Source organism: Balaenoptera ricei, chromosome 19 (assembly GCF_028023285.1).
Source record: "Balaenoptera ricei isolate mBalRic1 chromosome 19, mBalRic1.hap2, whole genome shotgun sequence".
In the NCBI taxonomy this organism is placed as follows: Eukaryota; Metazoa; Chordata; class Mammalia; order Artiodactyla; family Balaenopteridae; genus Balaenoptera; species Balaenoptera ricei.
The window spans coordinates 1,714,450-1,733,123 of record NC_082657.1 but is presented as its reverse complement, the minus strand read 5'-3'; the positions used below and the strand labels follow the sequence as shown (position 1 = coordinate 1,733,123).

Sequence of the window (18,674 nt, the reverse complement as noted above, 5' to 3'; positions counted from 1 at the left end):
GGGATTCTTTGTGCGTTACTCATGTTATCTTTTTTTGTGGGTGTGGTAAAATAGTGATAGTGTAAAATTTATCATCTTAGCCATTTTTAAGTATACATTGAATGGTATTAAATAGAGTCATAATGTCGTGTAGCCATCACCACCAGCCTTCTCTATAACTCTTCATCATTTGAAACTCTGTACCCATTATACAATAACCCCCCTATGTCCCTACCATGCCCTGCCCCTGGCAACCACAATCTTTCAGTGTCTGTGATTTTTGACTACTCTAAGTACCTCATATAAATAGAGTCACACACTATTTTGTTTGTGTGACTGGCTTATTTCACTCAACATAACGTCCTCAAGGTTTATCCATGTTGTAGCATGTGTTAGAATGTCATTCCCTTTTAAGGCTCGGTAATATTCTTGTTTGTGTGTGTGTGTCACGTTTTGCTTATCCATTCATCCCTTGGTGGAAACTTGGGTTGCTTCCATGTTTTAGCTATTGTGAATGATGCTGCTGTGAACATGGGTGTACAAATGTCTTTGAGACCATGATTTCAATTCTTTTGGGCATATAACAAGAAATGAAATTACTGGATCATGTAGTATCAATATTTCCATTTTTAATTTTTTGAGGAACTGCCATACTGTTTTCCACAGTCTGTGCCAATTTGCATTCCTACCAACAGTGTACAAGAGTTTCAGTTTCTCCACATCTTCACCAACATTTGTTATTCTCTGTTTTTTCCGCTAGTAGCTGTCCTAGTGGTTGTGAGACGGTATCTCATTATAGTTTTGATTTTCATTTCCCTAATGATTAGTGATGTTGAACATCTTTTCTTGTGCTTATTAGCCATTTGTATATCTTTGAAGAAATGTCTATTCAAGTCCTTTGCCCATTTTTGTATCAGGCTATTTTTTTATTTGTTAAGTTTGAGTTCTCTGCATATTCTGGTTATTAATCCCTTTTCAGATATATGATTTGCAAATATTTTGTCACATCCTTTGGATTATCTTTTTACTCCATTGATAGTGTCTTGATGCACAAATTTTCCTAATTTTCATGAACTACAATTTTTCTATTTTTTCTTTTGTTGCCTGTGCCTTTGGTGTCATATCTGAGAAATTTTTGCCAAATCCAGTGCCATGCCACATTTGCCCTATGTTTTCTTCTCTCCATTTTTTTAAAAAATAAATTTATTTATTTTATTTTTGGCTGTGTTGGGTCTTTGTTGCTGTGCATGGGCTTTTCTCTAGTTGCGGTGAGCGGGGGCTACTCCTCGTTGCGGAGCACGGGCTCTAGGCATGCGGGCTCAGTAGTTGTGTCTCACGGGCTCTAGAACGCAGGCTCAGCAGTTGTGGTGCACGAGCCCAGCCGCTCCGCATCATGTGGGATCGTCCCGGACCAGGGCTCGAACCTGTGTCCCCTGCACTGGCAGGCGGACTCCCAACCACTGTGCCACCAGGGAAGTCCCTTCTCTCCATTTTGAGTTAATTTTTGTATATGATGTTAGATAAGGGTCCAATTTCATTCTTTTGCATGTAGATATTCAGTTTTCCCGGCACCATTTGTTGTAAACACTGTCCTTTCCCCCGTTGAATGGTTTTGGCGCCCTTGTCAAAAATCATTTCATGATATATGTGGGGGTTTATTTCTGGGCTCTCGATTCTATTCCCTTGGTGTGTTTGTCTCATTTTATGCCAGTAGCACACTGTATTTGATTATTGTAGTTTTGTAGTAAGTTTTGAAATCGGGAATTTTCTGTTCTTCAGTTTTGTTCTTCTTCTTTTTTTTTTTTTTTAATTAAGTTCTTTATTATTATTATTATTTTTTATAATTTTTTTTTCTTTAAAGTATTTATTTATTTATTTAGGCCGTGTTGGGTCTTCGTTTCTGTGCGAGGGCTTTCTCTAGTTGCGGCAAGCGGGGGCCACTCTTCATCGCGGTGCGCGGGCCTCTCACTATCGCGGCCTCTCTCGTTGCGGAGCACAGGCTCCAGACGTGCAGGCTCAGTAATTGTGGCTCACGGGCCCAGTTGCTCCGCGGCATGTGGGATCTTCCCAGACCAGGGCTCGAAACTGTGTCCCCTGCATTGGCAGGCAGATTCTCAACCACTGCGCCACCAGGGAAGCCCAGCTTTGTTCTTCTTTTGCAAGAGTGTTTTGGCTATTCAGGGTCTCTTCAGGTGCACTATAGATTTTAGGGTGGATTTTTTTTATTTCTGCAAAAAATTTTGCTGGAGGACTTCCCTGGCGGTCCAGTGGTTAAGACTCTGGGCTTCCAATGCAGGGGGCGCGGGTTTGATCCCCAGTCGTCGGGGAACTAAGATCCCCCGTGCCATGCGGCGCAGCCAAAAGATTAAAAAAAAAATGTTGTTGGGATTTTGATAGGGATTGCATTGAATCTGTAGATCACTTTGGGTGGTATTGATATCTTAACAATGTCAGGTTTCCAAATTGGGAACATGGTATGTGTTTCCGTTTATTTACATCATCTTTAACTCTTTTAGCAATGTTTTGTAGTTTTCATTTTGCAGGTGTTTCGCTTCGTTGATTAATTCCTAAGTATTCTTTCTCATGCTATTGTAAATAGAACTGTTTTGTAATTTCATTTTCAGATTGTTCATTATTCATGTATATAAATGCAACTGATTTTTGTGTGTTGACTTTGTATCCTGCTACTTTGCTGAACTCATTTATTCAGCAGTTATTTTGTGACGTTTTTGTGGTTTTTACATGTAATAAACTACCATCTGCAAGCAAAGATAATTTTACCTCTTCCTTTCCAATTTGGATGCTTTTGATTTCTCTTTCTTGCCAATTGCTCTGTCTAGAACTTCCAGTATTACGTTGAATAGAAGTGGTGAAAATGGACGTCCTTAACTTGTTCTGGATCTTAGAGGAAAAGCTTTCAGACTTTCATCATTAAGTATGATGTTTGTTGTGGTTTATCATATATGGCTTTTATTATGTTCAGGTAGTTTCTTTCTATTCCTAGTTTGTGGGTTTTTTTTTTTAATCATGAATTTTGTCAAAGGCTGTTACTGCATCATTTGAGATGATCATGTGGGCTTTTTCCTTCATTCTGTTAATGTGATGTGTTACGCTGATCAATTTTCATATGTTGAACTGTCCTTACGTTACAGGAATAAACTGCATTTGGTCATGGTGTATATTCCTTTCGATATGTTGCTGAATTCGTTTTGTTAATATTTTATTCAGGATTTTTGCATCAGTGTTCATAAAGGATATTGCTCTGTAGTTTTCTTGTAGTGTACTTGGCTTTGCTATTAGGGTAATGCTTGTCTCAGAATGAGTTTAAAAGTGTTTTGTCCACTTTAGTTTTCTGGAAGAGTTTGAGGATTGGTCTTAGTTCTTCTTAAAAAATGTTTGGTTAGAATTCACCAGTGAAGCCATCAAGTCCAAGATTTTTCTTTGTTGGGAGATTTTGATTACTAATTCAATCCCTTTCTAGTTATAGGTCTATTCGGATTTTCTATTTCTCCATGATTTAGTCTTCACAGGTTTTGTGTTTCTAGGAATATGTTCATTTCACCTAGGTTTTCCAATTTGTTGGTGTATAGTTCTTCACAGTATTCTCTTATACTCTGTTTTGATTTCTATAGAATCAAAAGTAATATCCCCACTTTCATCTCAGATTTTAGTATTTTGAATATTTTTTTTTTCTTGGTTCATCTAGCTAAAGGTTTGTCAATTTTGTTGATCTTTTCAAATAACTAACTTTTTGTTTCATTGATTTTTCTTTTTAAATTAATTAATTTATTTTTGGCTGTGTTGGGTCTTCCTTTCTGTGCGAGGGCTTTCTCTAGTTGCGGCAAGTGGGGGCCACTCTTCATCGCGGTGCGCGGGCCTCTCACTATCGCGGCCTCTCTTGTTGCAGAGCACAGGCTCCAGACGCGCAGACTCAGTAGTTGTGGCTCACGGGCCTAGTTGCTCCGCGGCATGTGGGATCTTCCCAGACTAGGGCTCGAACCCGCGTCCCCTGCATTGGCAGGCAGATTCTTAACCACTGCGCCACCAGGGAAGCCCTCTCTCTTTTTTTATTCTCTGTACTATTTACCTTTTTAAAAATATTTATTTATTTGTTTGTTTGTTTATTTAACTGTTTGGCCACGGAATGCAGGATCTTAGTTCCCTGACCAGGGATCAAACCCGTGCCCCTTGCATTGGGGGCGCAGAGTCTTAACCACTGGACTGCCAGGGAAGTCCCCTATATTATTTATCTTTAATCTTTCATATTCCCTACTGCTAGGTATGGGTTTAGTTTGCTTTTCTTTTCCTACTTAATTATGTTGTTAGGTTGTTGATTTGAGGTCTTTTTTTTTTTTACTGGAAGCATCTATAGCTACAATTCTTCCTCTTAACACTGCTTTCACTGCATCCTGTAAGTTTTGGTATGTTAAGTTTTTGTTTTCATTAGACACAAATCATACTTTGTATGATATCTTTTTAAATCTGTTGAGACTTAATTTGCGGCCTAACCTATGGTCTGCCCTGGAAAATGTCCCATGTACACTTGAGAAGAATGTGTATGCTATTGTTGTTGGGTAAAATATTCTGTATGTATCTGTTAGATCTAGTTGGTTTATTATGTTATTTAAGTCCTCTATTTCTTTACTTATCTTTTGCCTGGTTGTTCTCTCCATTATTGAGAATGGGACGTTGAAGTCTCCATCTGTTGTTGTAGTGCTCTTTCTCCCTTCCATTCTGTCATTCTTTGCTTCATGTATTTTGACCTTCTGTCATTATGTAAATGTTTACAATTGTAATATCTTCTTGCTGTATTATACCTTTTATTTATATAATGTCCTTCATTGTCACTTGTAATCATTTTTGATTTAAAGCCTATTTTGTCTGATTTTAATATAGAAACCTCTGCTCTCTTTTGGTTAGTATTTGCATGGAGTATCATTTTCCATCCTCTGACTTTCAATCTGTTTGTGTCTTTGGATCTAAAGTGAGTCTCTTGTGGAAAGCATAGAGTTGGATCATGTGGGTTTTTTTTTTAAATATTTATTTATTTATTTTTGGCTGCGTGGGGTCTTAGTTGTGGCACATGGGATCTTTTGCTGCAGCACGTGGGCTCTTTGTTGCAATGCGTGGGCTTCTCTCTAGTTGTGGTACATGGGTTCCAGAGCTCGTGGGCTCAGTAGTTGTAGCACATGGGCTCTGTAGTTGAGCGCGTGGGCTCCAGAGTGCGTGGGCTGTGTAGTTGCGGCATGTGGGCTCTCTAGTTCTGGCGTGCAGGCTCAGTAGTTGCGGTGCCAGGGCTTAGTTGCCCCAAGGCATGTGGGATCTTAGTTCCCCGACCAAGGATCGAACCCGTGTCGCCTGCATTGGAAGGCAGATTCTTTTTTTTTTTTTTAAAGGAATTCTTTTATTTTTATTATTTATTTATTTTTAGCTGTGTTGGGTCTTCGTTTCTATGCAAGGGCTTTCTCTAGTTGCGGCAAGCGGGGGCCGCTCTTCATCGCGGTGCGCGGGCCTCTCTCTATCGCGGTGGAAGGCAGATTCTTAACCACTGGATCACCAGGGAAGTCTCTGGATCATGTGTTTTTATCAATTCTGCTAATCTCTGTCTTTTAATTGAAGAGTTTAATCCATTTACATTTAAAGTAATTGCTGATATGGAGAGACTTCTGTCATTTTGATATTTGATTTCTATATGCATTATAGCTTTTTTTTTCTCATTTTCTGTGTTATAGTCTTGTGTTTAGTCGATATTTTGTAGTGAAACGTTTAAATTCCTTTTTCATTTCCTTTTGCATATATTCTATAGCTATTTGTGGTTACCATGGGAATGACATCTAACATATTAAAGTTTTAACACTAATTTGATTTTATACCAGCTTAACTTCAGTAACAAACAAAAATCCTTTACAGCTGTCATCTCTTCTTTCAATTGTTCATGTCACAAAGTTACATCTTTATATATTGTATGCCTAGAAACTTAAACTACTAATTCTTTTAAATGCATTAGTCTCTTAAATTATGTAGGAAACTACACATGGAGTTATAAACTAAAGTTACAATAATAGTAGCCTTTAGATTAACAATTTAAAAAAGTCTTCTAAATCATGTAAAAACAAAAAGTGGAGTTACACGGGACTTCCCTGGTGGCACAGTGGTTAAGAATCCACCTGCCAATGCAGGGGACACGGGTTCGAGCCCTGGTCTGGGAGGATCCCACATGCTGCGGAGCCACTAAGCCCATGCACCACAACTACTGAGCCCGCGTGCCACAACTACTGAAGCCTGCGTGCCTAGAGCCCGTGCTCTACAACAAGAGGAGCCACTAAAATGAGAAGCCCGTGCACCGCAACAAAGAGTAGCCCCCCCTCGCCACAACTAGAGAAAGCCCGTGTGCAGCAACAAAGACCCAACACAGCCATAAATAAATATATACATACATATATATATATATATATATATATATATATATATATATATATATATATATATAAAAGTGGAGTTACAAAGTAATACTAGCTTTTATAATTGCCCGTGTATTTGCCTTTATCAAGATCTCTATTTCTTGGTATAGCTTTGAATTACTGTCTAGTGTCTTTACATTTCACCCTGGAAGAATTTTCCCTTAAGAATTTCTTACAGAGCAGATCTAGTGGTAACAAACTCCTTTAGCTTTCATATATGGGAATGTCTTAATTTCTTCCTCACTTTTTTTTTTGGCTGTGCTGAGCTGCATGTGAGATCTTAGTTCCCTGACAAGGGATCAAACCTGCACCCCCTGCATGTGAGATCTTAGTTCCCTGACAAGGGATCAAACCTGCACCCCCTGCCTTGGAAGCATGGAGTCTTAACCACTTGACCACCAGGGAAGTCCCTCTTCCTCCCTCTTGAAGGACAGTTTTGCCAGATACAGGATTCTTACTTGACACTTTTTGTTTGTTTGTTTTACACTTGAATATATTGAACCACTGCTTTCTGACCTCCCAAGTTTCTGATGGGAAATCTGCTGATAATCTTATTGAGTGCCCCTTGTATGTAACAAGTTGCTTCATACTTGCTATACTCTTATCTATCTTTGGCTTTCAAAAATTTGATTGTAATTTTCTCAGTGTGAGTCTCTTTATTTTTCTTGGAATTCATTGAGCTTCTTGGATGTTTCGTCAAATTTGGGAAGTTTTCCACTATTTCTTCAAATATTCTCTCTGACCCTTTCTCTCTCCTCTTTCTGGGACTTCCCTAATGAGTATGTTGATTCATTGGGTGTATCACAGGTCCCTTGGGCTCTACTCACTATTTTTCAATCTTTTCTTTTTTTCTGTTCCTCAGACTCAATATTTTCCACTGTCCTATCTTCAAGTTTGCAGATTATTTCTTCTTCCTGCTCAAAATTTTTTTGAATCCCTCTAGTGAGTTTTTCATTTTAGTTACTGAACTTGTCGCTCCTGAATTTCTTTTTCATTTCTTTTTTTTTTTGTTTGCCGTGCCACATGGCTTGCGGGATCTTAATTCCCTGACCAGGGATCAAACCTGGGCCCCCTGCAGTGAGAGCATGGAGCCCTAACCACTGGACCGCCAGGGAATTCCCTGTTTTTCATTTCTTTTTAGGTTTTCTTTTTTTGTATTGATGGTTCTATTTTGTTTTTACCTAGTTTTCTTGACTTTCTCTGTATCTTCCTTTAGCTCCTTGAGCTTTTTTAAGATGGTTGTTGTAAAGTCTTTGTCCAATAGGTTTGCATCAGATGTTTTTTAGGAACAGATTTTGGAGCGGTTCCAAACGTAAGCTACTATGTTCTCAGACTCGTTAGCCTCCTGGCATTGATGTATGGCAATATATGCATGAAATATTGCCAACCTAAGAATTTCACCGAGTCTCATTATATAAGCACAACTGATTAAATTAGTGCCTGTATGACTCAGTCTCCTGCCCTCCTTCTGTTTCTGGAGGTCTAGTTGTTATCTTATGGCTTAAAACCCCAACCTTCTGATCACATAGTTGGTCTTTCAGGCTTTGCACTGAGTCATCTCTTCACCATGAACTCTCTGTGAGCCCAGATGAGTTACTTATTTGCATAACTATCCAGTCTGGAATTGACCGTGTCTTTTTCCAGCACCCTGTCCCGTCACCCAGCTAGTTCTCTGGGTCTCCCTTTCAAGGTGTCAACAGTCCAAGGATCAGGAAAGAAAGAAATTGTTATCGTGGGATTCAGAGGTCAGGAAACATGGCAGACACAGAGACACTATTTTCATCTTCATTTCTTTCACTGAAATATTGATTTTCTTTCTTCCACGTTGGCATTATTAACAGGTCTTTTTGTGTATTGAATTTCTTTCAGGTGACAAAGGAAAGCCCAAGACCACAGAACCTACCACTTGTGAGCCAGCCCTGTCTGAGGGAGTCTCACTCCAGAAACAACTAATACAAAGAGTTTCAGAGGACTCCCAGTTGGGCCAAATCAACGATAAGGAACGGTCATTGGAAATGCAAGAAGGACACTTGAGACCAGAGATAGAACCCCAGAAGGGGAAGCTCCCTGGGAAACCAAGCTCTGAATATGGCAGCTTAGGGACACCTGGTGGTGTGTGTTCAAGGATTGTAGAGGAGCCGGTCCCTCCAGGAGGTGCAGTCCATGACCATAACTCATGTGGATCTGGTAATGATCTCATGATTCAGGAAGAGGAAAGTATCTTTAAATGCAACGAATGTGGGAAAATTTTTAATAAGAAACGCCTCCTTGCTCGACATGAGAGGATTCACTCTGGAGTGAAGCCCTATGAATGCACAGAGTGTGGGAAAACCTTTAGTAAGAGCACTTATCTCCTTCAACACCACATGGTCCACACCGGGGAGAAGCCCTATAAGTGCATGGAGTGTGGCAAGGCCTTCAACCGCAAGTCACACCTTACACAACACCAGCGGATTCACAGTGGAGAAAAGCCTTATAAATGCAATGAATGTGGAAAGGCCTTCACCCACCGCTCCACTTTTGTTTTGCATAACAGGAGCCACACTGGAGAAAAACCCTTTGTGTGCAAAGAATGTGGAAAAGCATTCCGAGATAGGCCAGGTTTCATTCGACACTACATCATCCACAGTGGTGAGAATCCGTATGAGTGCTTTGAATGTGGCAAGGTCTTTAAACACAGGTCATACCTCATGTGGCACCAGCAGACTCACACTGGGGAGAAGCCCTACGAATGCAGTGAATGTGGGAAAGCCTTCTGTGAGAGCGCAGCCCTCATTCACCACTATGTCATCCACACTGGGGAGAAGCCCTTTGAGTGCCTCGAGTGCGGGAAGGCCTTCAACCACAGGTCATACCTCAAGAGGCACCAGCGGATTCACACTGGGGAGAAGCCCTACGTGTGCACTGAATGTGGAAAGGCCTTCACCCACTGCTCCACTTTTATCTTGCATAAACGGGCCCACACTGGAGAGAAACCTTTTGAGTGCAAAGAATGTGGGAAAGCATTTAGCAATCGGGCAGACCTCATTCGGCACTTCAGCATCCACACTGGAGAGAAGCCCTACGAGTGCATGGAGTGTGGGAAGGCCTTCAACCGCAGGTCAGGCCTCACCAGGCACCAGCGGATTCACAGTGGAGAGAAGCCCTATGAATGCCTCGAGTGTGGGAAAACCTTCTGCTGGAGCACAAACCTCATTCGACACTCCATCATCCACACTGGAGAGAAGCCCTATGAGTGCAGTGAGTGTGGAAAGGCTTTCAGTCGCAGCTCATCCCTCACTCAGCATCAGAGGGTTCATACTGGGAGAAACCCTGTCAGTGTGACAGATGTGGGAAGAACCTTCACAAGTGGGCAATCCTCAGTCAATCTTCAAGAACTCCTATTGGGGAAAGACTTTCTGCATGTAACGACTGAGGAAAATCTTTTGCCAGAGGAAACATCTTACTCAGAATCTGATCATTCATACCAAAGAGAAACCCCACAATTTTCTTCCCTGTGAGAATACCTATTGCAGGATATCAGTTGTCATCTAAAGAGTCATATTGGAAATTGACCCAACCTAGAGCCTTATTCTACATCTGAGAATTCATCAAGGAGAGAGACCCAGTGGTTATTATGCACTTAGGAAAACCTTCAGCTACATCTTTCTTCTTAGTTTACACTTCAGTGTTATCTCAGGAATTTTTTTTAAAAAGAAGGGAGAGACTTAAAATAGAAAATGAACTACAAAATGTTTCTTTCAGACTTCCTTGCCAAGCTATGGCACTTTGTCATTGATTCCTTAGTTAATTGGCAGGAGGATAGTTTTGTTTCCATGGTAAAGAACCTAGACTCTATGTGTCTTGTATATACATTCATTGCTATCCAGTTTAAAGAGAGTTAGACAGGTCTGAAAACTTTCATTGAACATCTCCTTTGGTCTAAAACATTGTCTCTATTCTTAAGGACCTTAATTTTTTGATTTGAGCCAAATCATCAAATACCTTTATATTTAAGGAGATAAGAATACACATATGAATGGGCACGTTCTGTTGCACCATTTTAGACTATTTAGGCTTTGATTCTTTGAAGACAAACCTTTTCTTCATGTGGTTTTAAAGACCTAATACTCAGACTTTTTCTTGGTCCTGTACTATTATTGGTTTACTAATTGCTCTAGTTATGTGGTAAATCTTTTAATCAGGTAAAGTGAGTCCTCTGTCTTCAGTCTTCTTATTTAAAACTGATTAACACTCCTCGTTACTTTGAATTTCCATGTAACGTTTTGGATAAGCTTCTGTTTTTACCAGAAAAAAACTGTATTGAATTTTGATAGAAATTGAGTTAAATTGGCAGATTTATTTGTTGAGAGTTGGCATCTTTGCTGTTTTGAGTCTTCCAATCCATGAAAACATTATGTCTGTACATTTATTTGATATGGCTTGATTTACTTCATTACTATTTTATAAGTCTCAGTAATAGGTCCTGTACAATTTTTATAAGATTTATATATAGGTATTGTTTTTTTTGAGTAATTATAAATGGCATTGATTTTTAAACTTTCAATTTCCATACAATCTTTGGTAGTATACAGAAATATGTATATTTTTCATGTTATTTTGGTATCCTGCAACCTTGCTGTTTCTTTTGATAGAATGCTTGGGATTTTCTACATAGAAGTATCATCTGCAATTAGAGACAGTTTTACTTCTTCCCATCTGTATACCTGTTATTTCCTTTTCTTGTCCTACTACACTAGCTAAGATTTCCAATATGACATTAAATACTAGTAGTGAGAAAACATGTTCTTGCCTGGGTCCTGATATTAGGGGAAAAACATTCAAATTTTCTTCATTAACTATGGTGTTAGTTGTAAAGTTTTCTTCATAGAGTTTTCTTTATCAAGTTTAGAAAGTTTCCCATATTCCTAATTTACTGAGTTTTTTTTGTTATTGTGAATGAGTGTTGAACTTTGTCAAATGCTTTTTTTGTTATCAGTTGATAGAATCCTGTGTTTTTTCTTCTGTAGCCTGTTGATATGATGTATTACATTCATTTGAGATTTGAATGTTGAACCAGCCTTGTATCCTTGCAATAAGCCCCACTTGGTCATGGAGTATAATTATTTTTATATATTATATTACAGTACTAAATATGCTAGTATTTTGTTGAGGAAGTTTTCCTCTAATTTCATGAGTGACAATGATAGGTAGTTTTCTTTCTATATATATATATTTTTCTATTGTCATTTTCTGGTTTTGGTGTCTAGGTGATTCTGGCCTCCTAACATGTGTTAACAGGTGTTCTATTATTCGGAAGACAGTGTGTTGTATAGAATTGGTTTTATTTGTTCTTTTAATGTTTGGTGGCATTCTCCAGTGAACCATTTAGTCCTGGAGATTTTTCTTTTGGATGCTTTTTAATTATGTATTTATTTTATTTAATATGTATAGAACTATTCAGAGTATCTATTTCATATTGGATAAGTTTTTATAGTTTATCTTTTTCTAGGAATTTTCCCATTTCATCTAAATTTTCTTATTTGTTTAAAGTATTCCTTTATTATCCTTTTGACGGCAGCAGAATCTGTACTTATAGCCTCTGTTTTATTCCTATTATTGGAAATGTGTTAACTCTCTTTTATCTTTGTCAGTCTTCTTAGACATTTATCAATTTTTTTATTTCAAGGAACCAGCACTTTATATAATTTTTTCCTCTATCTTTTCCTAATTTCACTGAATTTTTTTTTCTGGTCTTTTTTATATCCTTTCTTCTACTTGCTTTGATAGTATTTTCCTTTGCAGTTTCTTGAGGTGGGTGCTTAGGTTATTGATTTGAGGGTTTTTTTTTTTCCACTTTACTAATGTAAGCATTAAGTTCTATAAATTTCCCTCACAGTACTGTTTTAGCTTCTTGTCTTACATTCTAATTACATTTCATTCAGTTCTAAATATTTCTTTATTCGAGACTGTCTAACCCATGGATTATTTAGAAGTATGTTGTTCAATTTCCCAGTGTTTGGAGTATTTTGTGCTTTCTTTTAATTTCTTTTACATTTGATTTGGCTATTTAAATTTTTTGAGGTTTGTTTTATGACCCAGGATATTTGATGAATGTTCAGTAAGGCTGCTTGAAAAGAGTGTGTATCCTACTGTCATTGGGTGGAGTTTGTATATGTATGTACCAGATACTGTTCGTTGATGGTGTTTTTCAGATTTTCTATATCTGCTGATTTCCTGCCTCGTATTTTTATCAACAGCTGAGAAAGGGGTGTTGAAGTCCTGCAGTTTAATTCTAGAATTGTCTCTTCCTCCTTTAGTTCTGTCAATGTTCACTTCATGTATTTCAAAGCTCTGTTGTTTGGTGCATACACATTTAGGATTGCTATGTCATCTTGGTGTAATAACCCTTTTATCATTATGCTTTCTTTTTGCTCCTCTAAAATTTTTTGCTTTGAAGTATACTTTATGTGATATTAATATAGCTACTATTGAGTTTTTTGGTTAATGTTTGCATGGTTTATATTTTTCTGTAATTTTATTTTCAACCTTATCTATATTGTTACATTTGAAATAATGTAATATGTGAATATTGTGAATAGCATATACTTGGCTCATTTTCTTATATCCATCTTACTGATTTCTGTTTTAAAATTGGTATATTTAGGCCATTTAAATTTAAAATAATTATTGATATTTTTAGGGCTTACAACTACCATTTTATGATGTTTTTGTTGCTCTGTTGTTTGGTTTTGAGGGGGTACTTTTTGTTGTTTGTTTTGCCTTCTTATGGGTTCCTTTAATGTTAGGAGCTCCACTTGATATATCTGTGATGTTTTTGAGTATATCTCTTGTATTTTAGTGGTTACTCTAGGTATTGTACATACATAACTTATCACAGCCTACGGTATCAACACTTTAGCACTTTGACACATAGAAACCGTACTTCCATTGGGTACCTTTACATTCCCCATTCTTTTAATATAATTGTCTTAAGTATTTCCTTTTCATATACTGAACACCATATTGAATGATGTTCTTTTTGCTTCAACTGTCAAACAATTTTTACAAAACTCAGAAGAAGCACAGTCTGTTTACTTCTACTTTTACTCATTACATTGTTCTTTCTTCCTTCTTGAAATCTCAAGTTTCTTCCATTAACAGTTTCTTTTTAAATTTTTTGCCCCATGAACATCTATAGCCTGTCTTTTGTTGCAGATTTTCTGGTAACAAATGTTTTTGTTTTCCTTCTTCTAAAAATGTCTTTATGTTTCCTTCATTCCCAAAGGATATTTTTGTGGGATATAGGATTCAGGGTCAGCAGTTCTTTTCTTTTAGTACTTGAAAGGCAAGTAAGTCATTTCCTTCTGTCTTCCAGATGGGAAATCTGATCTGTTTCAGTTGAGAAATCTGCCGCCATTTGACTCATTATTTCCCTATCTGTAATGTATCCTTTATGTCAAGTGCTTTGAAAGTGTTTTTTCCTTGTATATAGAGTTCAGAAGTTTGATTATGATGTAACCTGCCATAAAATTTGGGGGGCTTATCCTGTTTGGTGTTTGCTCAGCTTTTCAAATTTTGTGGTGTATGCCATTTGGCAAATTTGGGAAATTTTTAGTTATTCTTCAAATAGTTTTTTCAGCCCTTTGTTCTCTTGTTGTTGTTCCATAGGATTCTCAGGCTCCCATCTTTTTGTTCCCCCCAGTCTGTTTTTCTCTGTTGCTCACGTTGATTAATTTCCATTGATTTCTCTTTGAGCTCACTGATTCCTTCTCTCTCATACATAATCTACTATTGAGCTCATCCAGTGAATTTTCGTTTTGGTTTTTGAATTTTTCAATTGTCTGATTTCCGTTTGGTTCTTTTGCCTAGTTTATGATGCCAAAGAAGGACTCTGAGAAAACAAGCAAAACTGTGTAGTCCAAAGTCAGTGGTTCTCTGGTGGTTTATCTTGATACTGGAATAGAAATCCAAAAGTATCTGGAGGAATGGAAGACCTGCCGTCTTCTGTGTTGTTATCCACAAATATTTCTCAAGAAAATAAAACTGGGCAACCTGCAGATTGTTCAGAGTTGTGTTCTCCAGGGAAGATTTGTGTGTAAAATTTCCGAGCTCTCTAAGGCTTGTTATAGCCTCAAAGGAGAATGGGCTACTCCTCTTCCAAGTTCAGTCTTCCTCTTTGTTGTTGAACACATTCTCCCATATTCCCCAACTTGTATAGGGCCTGTGTCTTTCTTTTGTGCCTCTACTTCTTGGTCTTTAACTTCTCCCTCTGAATCCCCTTCTGTCCTCACAATCTATACCTGTGTTCCTCACCCCCAGGCACTTTCTGCCCTACATGCGCATTGAGCTCTGCCCTTCTCTTTTCTCTCACAGATACACCCTGTGTGACTGTTCTGTCCACTGCCTGTCCTCACCCCCTCATGTCCCTTTCGCTCCACTGACAACTAAAGAATGACCTCCACCACGGTTGCCTGACTTAAGCAGGTCTCACAAAGTTCCCTTTTGTCCTCTCTCCTCCTCCCGCCCTCCCACCACTGTTGGACTGCTGCCCACCTCTCTGACTTGAAGGTCCTTTCCTGGTTTCTGTGAGTTCTTACCCTTCTTCAGAGAGTCTGTGTCTTCAGCCCATGTATTAAACAATGTGCTTCCCAGGGTCCATCCAAGGCCATTGCTGTCTCACTTGTGATGTGTTCCATGAGTGAGTTAATTCCCACTCAATGCATTTTATACTCAGTGATCTACAGAGTTCCCCCAAATCTGTGTCTCCAGGTTGAATGTTTCTCATGTCTGTTACCCTTTGTTCATACTTCCACACCTTCTGTGTATTCATATACACTGAGTTAATGCATGTGTCATTTGGCCAAGACCATCACCATGAGGATGCACCCATAATAATTCTAAGAGCAAGCAAACACGTGGTATTACTGTATATCAGCCATTGTTTTGAATGTTTTAACACATCAACTCTTAACCTTTGCAACAAGACTATGTGGTAGGTAATATTATCCTCATTTTACAAATCAGAAAACTGAGGAACAGAAAGATTAAGGAGTTTGCCCAAAATTGTACAGTTGTTACAAAGTATGAGATTAGGGATTGGAGGCCATTTAGGCTGGCTGCAGAGTCCATGCCCTTATCACTTTCCTAGATTCCTTCTTGTAGTATGAATCTTTGTTTTCCTGGTCACTATTCATTTTTACTAAAACGGATCAAATAATACTCATTTGATCTTTCTCATTTTATAGTACATCTTGGCCATCCTTTCAGTTTGAGTGAGAAACCAAACTCAGTCTTCAATGGTCGCATCATCTCTTGTAACTTTGTAGGAAATATAGATAATCTCTGAGTTTGAGGAAGCAGGGAAGTAGAAAAGGGCTAAGGTTGGCATTTGGTTTTAGACGTTGTGTTTGAGGTGCCTGAAAAAACAGTCTCAGTGAATTCCACTATCTTCTGTCTTGTTGACCAAGCCAGACACCTCACAGCCATTTTTCTTTCATCATCCTCACATCCAGCCACTGTCTGATTCTGTTCATTTTACGTTTTTATTTTCCTCAGTAGACAGTATATGTGTGTGTTAGTGAATGGCCACACACAGTAGTGTATTTTTATGTTTGCCTCCCTCACAGTGTTTACACAAAACTGTGTGTATAGTTGGCACAGTATATGACATATGTTGACCACAAAGAGAAACTATATGGGCTTTTATGGACAGATCTATAAGACTTTAAAAGTCATAATGAATGACTGTGTTGAAAGTCCTCAAGACTACCCAGGTTTATGACTTACTAGCAAGCATCAAAGGACTCAGCATATTATACTCAACATCGATGGTTTATGACAGCACAAGAATACAAAGCAATCTCAGTTAAGGGAAAAGATACAAGGACTGGAGTCCACAGGAAGCCAGGGACAAGCTTTAGGAAATCTGAGTGCTTAATTTAAGTTCTGTCAATGAATTTTGACTGCATGTGTGAAATGTCTACTAGGGAAACTTATTAGAACCTCAGTGCCTATGATTTTTATTGGGCACTCTGTCTAGAGCATAACAAAATTCTAGACCTCCAGAAGCATAGCAGGTTAGCAGCATAAGCCACCGTGTTTACACAAACAATAGGTGCACTGAGCCATTCATCATTTCTGAGAATGATAGGAAGCCTCCTGAAATCTAAGTCCCCAAACTTTAGCCAAGGGCAAACTTCGAAGCTCAAAGGATAGCATGCTATATTAACTCTTCTTCACAGTGACTTAAATGATACCTAAATGTTGAGGAAGTTCAAATTTCTTTAACAAATACTAAATACAGTTTGCTACAACAAGAAATAAGTCATAGCTTTGAGGTGAAGGCTTATATACATGTAAATCACTGTAACGAAAACAATCAGTTATGTCAGAGTGGAAATTCTTACATAGTCGTCAAGATTTAATTTAGTGATGACAAAATATAGAGAATGTCTGGTGAGAAAGAATCTTGCCTCTCAATAAATCTGTGTCTATTTAGATATGTCGTCAGTGGTTTGACTTGCAAATATTCCCTTTATTTGTACAAAGATGTAAAGACCAGGTCAATGCTGTGTATTTCCATTGCACATATGTCAACAGTTTCTCATTTACTTTTTGTTCCCACTGTTGAAACTTGTAGCCTTTGACTTCAACAAAGAGAAAATTAAAGAACATGGGGTCATAATAATTCCTACATCATTAAATGTGCATAACTGGAGATTAAAGGGTGTGTTGTTGCAGGCTTAGTTAAGTTCATGGACCTGTCTTGTGAGTTTTACTGAGATGGTATGGGAGCATTTGGTCCAGCCGGGAGGGCCCTCTACAGAGACGTGATGCTGGAGATCTCTAGGAATCTGATCTCTGGGAGTATTTGCCTCGCCCCTTTGTACTCATACTCTGGCCCGCAGACTGCCTTTCCTGTCTTAGTTATCGGATGCTGAGGTGCCTCTGGAATGCTCAAAGACGTCATCCTTGAGTTTTGAGGGTTAAAGATTTGTAATCTGTTCACAGGTATGTTACACACCTGACAATTGAATGGTCTAAGCTAAATTGTAAATGGGCACTATTTTCCCTTCCTTGGAGCAGTGTCAAGAGCATGGACCCTCTAGTCAGACCACCTGGTTACACTTCCTGGCCTTGTTCTAACCAGCTGGATGACTTGAAGGAAATTTCTGTCTGCTGTGATTTTTTTTTTTTTCACACACACACTGTATTTTATTTTTACAAGAGATAAATAGACTGACATCAAGCATTGTACATGGATGACCACAACAAAAGCAACAATGATTGCAGTTACCAAACATGAAACACACTCATACTATGTCATAATATTGACATTCAGTCCAGTAATCCTCCACTGTAGCAGCTCCTTTACTTTGCAGTGAAAATTGATTTGTATATTCTTTGCCTCTGAGTCCTTGTGGGATTTTTTTTTAATTCAAACAGAAAGTCACAAAAATTATACTCATCCTCATCAGTTCACTCAGTCCCATGTAATTAATTTTTTTTCATCTTGATCTTTTGTTAGCACTTTTATGAGTTCATCAGTTTTTCATTAGAGTTCTGGAAATGCTTATTCATTCAGTTCCTGCTGTGATTTTTAATTTGGAGATCCGTGTATTAAGCATATATTTTTTGTTGTTGTTGTGCCCCACGCCCCTTTTTAGTCTTTTTTTTCCTCTTCTTTTTTTTTTATAAATTTATTTATTTATTTTTGGCTGCTTTGGGTCCTCATTGCTGCACGTGGGCTTTCTCTCTAGTTGCAGCGAGCGGGGGCTACTCTTCGTTGAGGTGCACGGGCTTCTCATTGCGGTGGCTTCTCTGTTGCAGAGCACGGGCTCTAGGCACACGCGCTTCAGTAGTTGTGGCACTCGGGCTCAGTAGTTGCAGCACGAGGGCTCTACAGTGCAAGCTCAGTAGTTGTGGCGCACGGGCTTAGTTGCTCCGCGGCATGTTGGATCTTCCCGGATCAGGGCTCGAACCCGTGTCCCCTGCATTGGCAGGCGGATTCTTAACCACTGCGCCATCAGGGAAGCCCCAAATGGGCCATTTTTATGTCACTTCCAAAGAACAGGGTGTCAGTGCATCAAGCCAGATGTGATCTTTAAGTTGCAACAAGGTAGAAAGTCATGGACAGAGCAAGGAGCAATTCCAAGGAGGGGCTGTCCAGGTGAGCAAGTAGAAGGCAGGTATTCAAGGGATGATGGTGTTAGTAAGGTCCCAGTTATCTCCCGTGGGATTGGTATTTTAGAG

At 38.7% G+C, this 18,674-nt stretch overlaps 1 protein-coding gene across 1 annotated transcript in view; it reads left to right on the top strand.

Annotated features, from left to right (window-relative positions):
* LOC132353888 (uncharacterized) overlaps positions 1 to 18,674 on the top strand; it is a 49,620-nt gene that overhangs the window by 10,566 nt on the left and 20,380 nt on the right. Inside the window, exon 4 of the mRNA XM_059905382.1 lies at positions 8,310 to 9,936. Coding sequence (XP_059761365.1) covers positions 8,310 to 9,936 — 1,627 coding nt within the window. The remainder of the gene's footprint in view (positions 1 to 8,309; positions 9,937 to 18,674) is intronic.